The 4988-nt window shown below is 40.5% G+C and overlaps 1 protein-coding gene across 1 annotated transcript in view; it reads left to right on the top strand.

Annotated features, from left to right (window-relative positions):
• Nucleotides 1-3353: 3353 nt before the first annotated feature.
• Nucleotides 3354-4988, top strand: part of LOC136277164 (zinc finger MYM-type protein 1-like) — a 2661-nt gene continuing 1026 nt past the window's right edge. Inside the window, exon 1 of the mRNA XM_066158846.1 lies at nucleotides 3354-4988. This exon is cut by the window's right edge and continues 438 nt beyond it. Coding sequence (XP_066014943.1) covers nucleotides 3354-4988 — 1635 coding nt within the window.

Consider the following 4988-nt stretch of genomic DNA (forward strand, 5'->3'; position numbering starts at 1 on the left):
TATGCCTTGTGACAAAAAGAAGACCATTATGATGGCAAACTGATAGAACTGATAATTCATTTTTGTAGTGAAATTGTGTTTTCTACCTTGGATGGGTATTTACGATTTTAAAACATTTAACAACAGTGCGCATATTATTTTCCGGTAAATCAAACTGGGAAATCGTTAGCTAATATATTGTTATCTATTCAAAGTTGACATTTTCAAGTGAGCGCAGTTGTTTAGAACTTTATTGTTGAGATTTTAATGTATTTTTTCCTGACTGTTGTAAAGGTTAAGTTGCATTCGTTGTTCTATTCTGATTGATACAAGTTAAAGGCAATAAATAAATTTCACACTGTTTACGTTTTCAATCTGTCATAGTGGTACCTGTTTGATAGGCGGTAATTGATCTTAATTCTCTTGGCCCTGTTTTCACTCTCTAAACAACGGATTTCAGGTTAATTGAATGCTGGGAACACCTGTTTTGAAAGATAGTTACCAGCCAAGTTTCTTATATGTTGAACTGATTCCTGAGGATGTCTATGCATCTCAAATATTGAGTTCTACTATGTTCACCATTGTCATTCAAAGGGTGACAGGAGACTTCCAAGATATGCAGTTGTTGTGGTGTGAGGTGAACATCAACTGCTGGTATTGACACCTGGTAATCGTCGTCGTCTAACGGGATAGGTCCATCTAGATCAAACCCGTGCAATGGAATTTCATTTGGATGTAGAATACTCTCAACTCCAGAGTGTCCAGAGTGCATGTTTTCCAAAATCCCAGTGGCAAAAATTTGTAGGGGAGATAATTGATGTTCACTGGAGACATGGTGATTGTTCCATTGACTAGTAAAGTATTGCAATGCCCTATTTATCCTTGGTATGTAGACAAAGTGCAATGAAAATAAATGTTCTTCATTTAACGGGTCAAGAAGACCCATGTCCTCCATTCCACCAAAGATATTGGCAAAGTGACAAAGGACACCAGCGTTAACATCCTTGTGAGCACGCTCAACGCGGCAGTTGTGGGCAGAGCTTCCCGTTATGATACTTCCTCTGTTTAGTTCTCTATTTTCCAACATGTACTGTGCCACTCCAACATTTTCCAGTCCATGATCGCTTCTTACTCTTGAAGGTAAGCCAAACTCTTGTACTCCCTTGATGAAGAGCTCCAACACTGTATCTGCTCGGTTGTTATCAGTTAGGGTGGCATACACAATAACCCTTGAATACCCATCAACACAGCAATGCACAACAAACCTGTACCTGGTAAGCTTGTGGTTTCCTTCTATGTGCCACAAAGCGTTTGGCGTTGGTACAGAGTACTTTCGACGGTAAACCGGAGTACTCCGGTGAAGTGCTGTCCCAAGCGGGTCTTGTCTACAAAGACAGTAACAAACCCTCCATCGCTGAATTCGAAATCCCCTTGCTCGGAGAGCTCCATGCAATCTTCGTTGTCCAATGTTTGGAGTAATGCTTCTAATTTCTTTGACAGCGTCTTCAAGCTGAGAATCTGAAAAGAAGTTCTAGTTTAATTACAAAGTTTGAAGTGTCGTACATCATTGAGTGAGATGGGACTTTGGGGAACCTAAAATATTTTGACGAAGGGTATGGCTTCTAAGATTTATTTTACCCGAGACTATATCACCCTTGTCCAAACACACTGATAATAAGCATTAAACCAAATAAGCTACTAGTATAGATAACCTCAGTCTGTAAATTACTGCGCACCTGACAATGCGGTCCAGTTTTCGCTGTCATCATCCAAATTTAATTCCCATCTTCTTCGACGTAAAGTACTTTCACTGATACCTAACATACTAGCGATTTTTACCCAGGAGAAATGCAGTTCGCGTAAGAATTCGATCTGCTCTCTTTCGATGACGATTACTGGTCTTCCTGCACTTGTTAGTTTAGTGGTAGGACAAGCGAATGAATTTGATATCGTTGCTTTAACGGAGTTTCTTTCCTCGTACTTTGTCATTGCACGAAAAACAAAGCGTACTTTTGTCAAAACAGCTTCTATTATTGTCTTGAAATCTCGAAGGACAGAGTCCTCACTTTGCCATACACTATGCAATAGCAACTGTAAAGCTAAAATTGCATCTTCCAGACGCACGTTAGCTTGTTCAAAGTAATCAGCGGAGACATCTTGTGTGTTCAAATTCTGAATACCAATCAACAGGGTACGAAGAGACTCTACGAAGTTGTAAAGGCCTCTCTCGTTGCCACCTCTTAAAGCTCCATCCGCCATCTTGCTTTTGAAATTGTTAGGAAAGTGCATCACGGTCATGTGATCACGTGTTGCATACTAATTAGAAAGAAAATAAAAAATCCCTCTCGAAACAAAAAAAAAATACGGAGTAAATATAAAAAATATAGAACGCATATAAGATAAAGAGTACAAAATAAAAAAAGATGAGCTAAACACGTATATATAAAATAATAGGAGAGCTTCTGGTCATTAGTAAGGGGGGTCATAAGTTGATATACATATTTCAATTTTTTGTGTTTGTTCTTGGGCATTGTACTGTACTGTACCGCACTGCACTAGCTGTTGTTGTAAATTAATTAGAATCAATTTCCGCATAGCTTTGTAGAATAATATCGTAGATTATCGACTGGAGACTCTCAGAAGATCTGAGTCACGTGCTAGGCAACCACTGTCTCGTGTGAATTTAACTGGCTCTACCATGGACTTTAAGTGCCTAAAGCCAGTTAAATTTACGCCTGTAGTTTCGCAAAAAGTTACGCGACAGTGGAAACTGTTAAATTCACACGAGACAGCGGTTGCCTAGCACGTGACGAGCTTTTGGTCATTAGTAAAGGGGATCATAAGTTGAAATACTTACTTGTATTTTTTGTTTTTGTTTTTGGGCACTGTACATACTTTACTGCACTGTACTAGCTGGTGTTGTAAATTTATTAGAATCAATTTCGGCATAGCTCTCTAGAATCATATTGTAGATTATCGACTGGAGACTTTCAGAAGATCTGGGTCACGTGCTAGGCAACCACTGTCTCGTGTGAATACCATGGGCTTTACGTGCGTAAAGCCAGTGAGATTCACGCCTGTAGTTTCGTAAAAAGTGACGTGACAGTGGAAACAAATACGCATCTTGCATGCATTTTCTTGTAGAACTCTCCTTGTCCTATATTAGACATGTCCAATCCAGCGCCACAGAATAGAAAACGGGCCTATCGCCATCGTGTTAAATGCTCCGAATGCAAAAAAGAAATCGTTGCCGAGTACCAAGACGCTCATGCAAGAACCAAGCAAATATAGGCAAGAAAGTTAAATTTACTATTTCTCGTGCGCCAAATCAATCACAACTAGGTTTCACTGGTGGCGATGAAACCATTACCAATATGGTTAAATGCAGTAAAATTGACGCCGAAGACGTTGGATCAGATCTTCAAAATGACAGCCGTATAGATATAGTGGTGGATTCTTCAGATACTGCCCTGGATAAGTCAGAAATCGAGGTGATTCAAGTGAATAATGGTGCTTATTGTGCTCCAGCTACGTCAGAATCTATGGATGCTGGTCTGACGGATGAATCAGAAATCATGGATAAAGGTAATTCGGATACGTCAGAGATCATGGATATGGAAAGCATAGATAATGGTGCTGACAATAGTACTAGTGCTCCAGATACGACAGAAATTGTAGATAACCGTGCTAACTCTGACATCGTGCATAGTACTTATAGGGATATGTCCATTTCAGTTGTCATAGATAATCGTGTTCCAGAAAAGTCACTTAAGTCAGCTATCACGGATAATGGTGCTCCAGATAAGTCAGATATCGTGGATGGTGCGCACAATTCGTCATTGGATACAAATTTATGTAGTGGTACTTGCCTAACGTCCAGTGATATAGATGAGAGTCCTCAGCAACCGATTTTGAAGTGCTACGACCCAAAAAATTTTGGAAGTGAATCTTTTTCTAGAGATTTCAACCCAGCCTGGTACAAACGATATCCATGGCTGAGCTACGACTTTGAAACTAAGAAAGCGTGCTGCTACCCATGCCAGAAACACTTGAATGCCCACGATTTCACGTTTGACAATTGGAAGAAGCCAGAGCGTCTTACTAAACACCACAAGAGTGAGAACCATCAAACGGCCATGGCGAAATGGATTGATAGTAGAGCAAATAAAAAGAGAAATACTTCAATACTGAGCAAACTCCAGGAATCACACAAGCAAGATGTAAAGGAAAATCGTGACTACCTGAAAGTTATCATTGAATGTCTCATGTTTACGGCCCAGCAGAACATCGCCCAGCGTGATCATGATGAACGACATGATGGTTTGGATAATAGCAGTGATGTAAATAGAGGTAATTTTCTGGAACTAATTCACTTGCGGTGCAAGGACATAGCTTGGATAAAGGATAAACTTGATAGCCAGCTTCAGAAGCACGTGCAGTGGACATCTCCCGTGATACAAAACGAACTGCTAAAAATTATTGCCGATCTCATTTGTGAGCGTATCACAAACGATTTGCAAGCCAGCGGATGGTATGGTATCATCTTGGATGAAACACCAGACATTAGCAGAACAGAACAAGTTTCACTTTGCCTTAGTTTTGCGCTGAATGGAACAAAGAAGGAAGCATTCATTGGTTTCTACTCCACGAAATCAACCGTAGGAGAAGTACTGTATGAACTGGTGAAATCCTCTATCACTGAACTCAATCTTGACCTAAAGAACATTGTTGGTAAAGCATTCGATGGGGCTGCTAACATGAACAGTGTACACAAAGGACTCTCGACAAGAATGGAAGAGTGCTCCCCGTTCGGTATCTACGTCCACTGTTACGGGCATGTGCTCAACCTCGCATTTCAGGATACTATGACACAGATTGAACCACTGCAAAACGCTTTGGGGACTATCCAGGCTCTGCACAACTTTTTAGATGCGAGTCCCAAACGACACGCCCTGTTTAGTGACACAGAAGTACAAGGCGAGGATCTGAAACTGACGCTGAAGTCATTG

This window comes from Pocillopora verrucosa, chromosome 12, assembly GCF_036669915.1.
Source record: "Pocillopora verrucosa isolate sample1 chromosome 12, ASM3666991v2, whole genome shotgun sequence".
In the NCBI taxonomy this organism is placed as follows: Eukaryota; Metazoa; Cnidaria; class Anthozoa; order Scleractinia; family Pocilloporidae; genus Pocillopora; species Pocillopora verrucosa.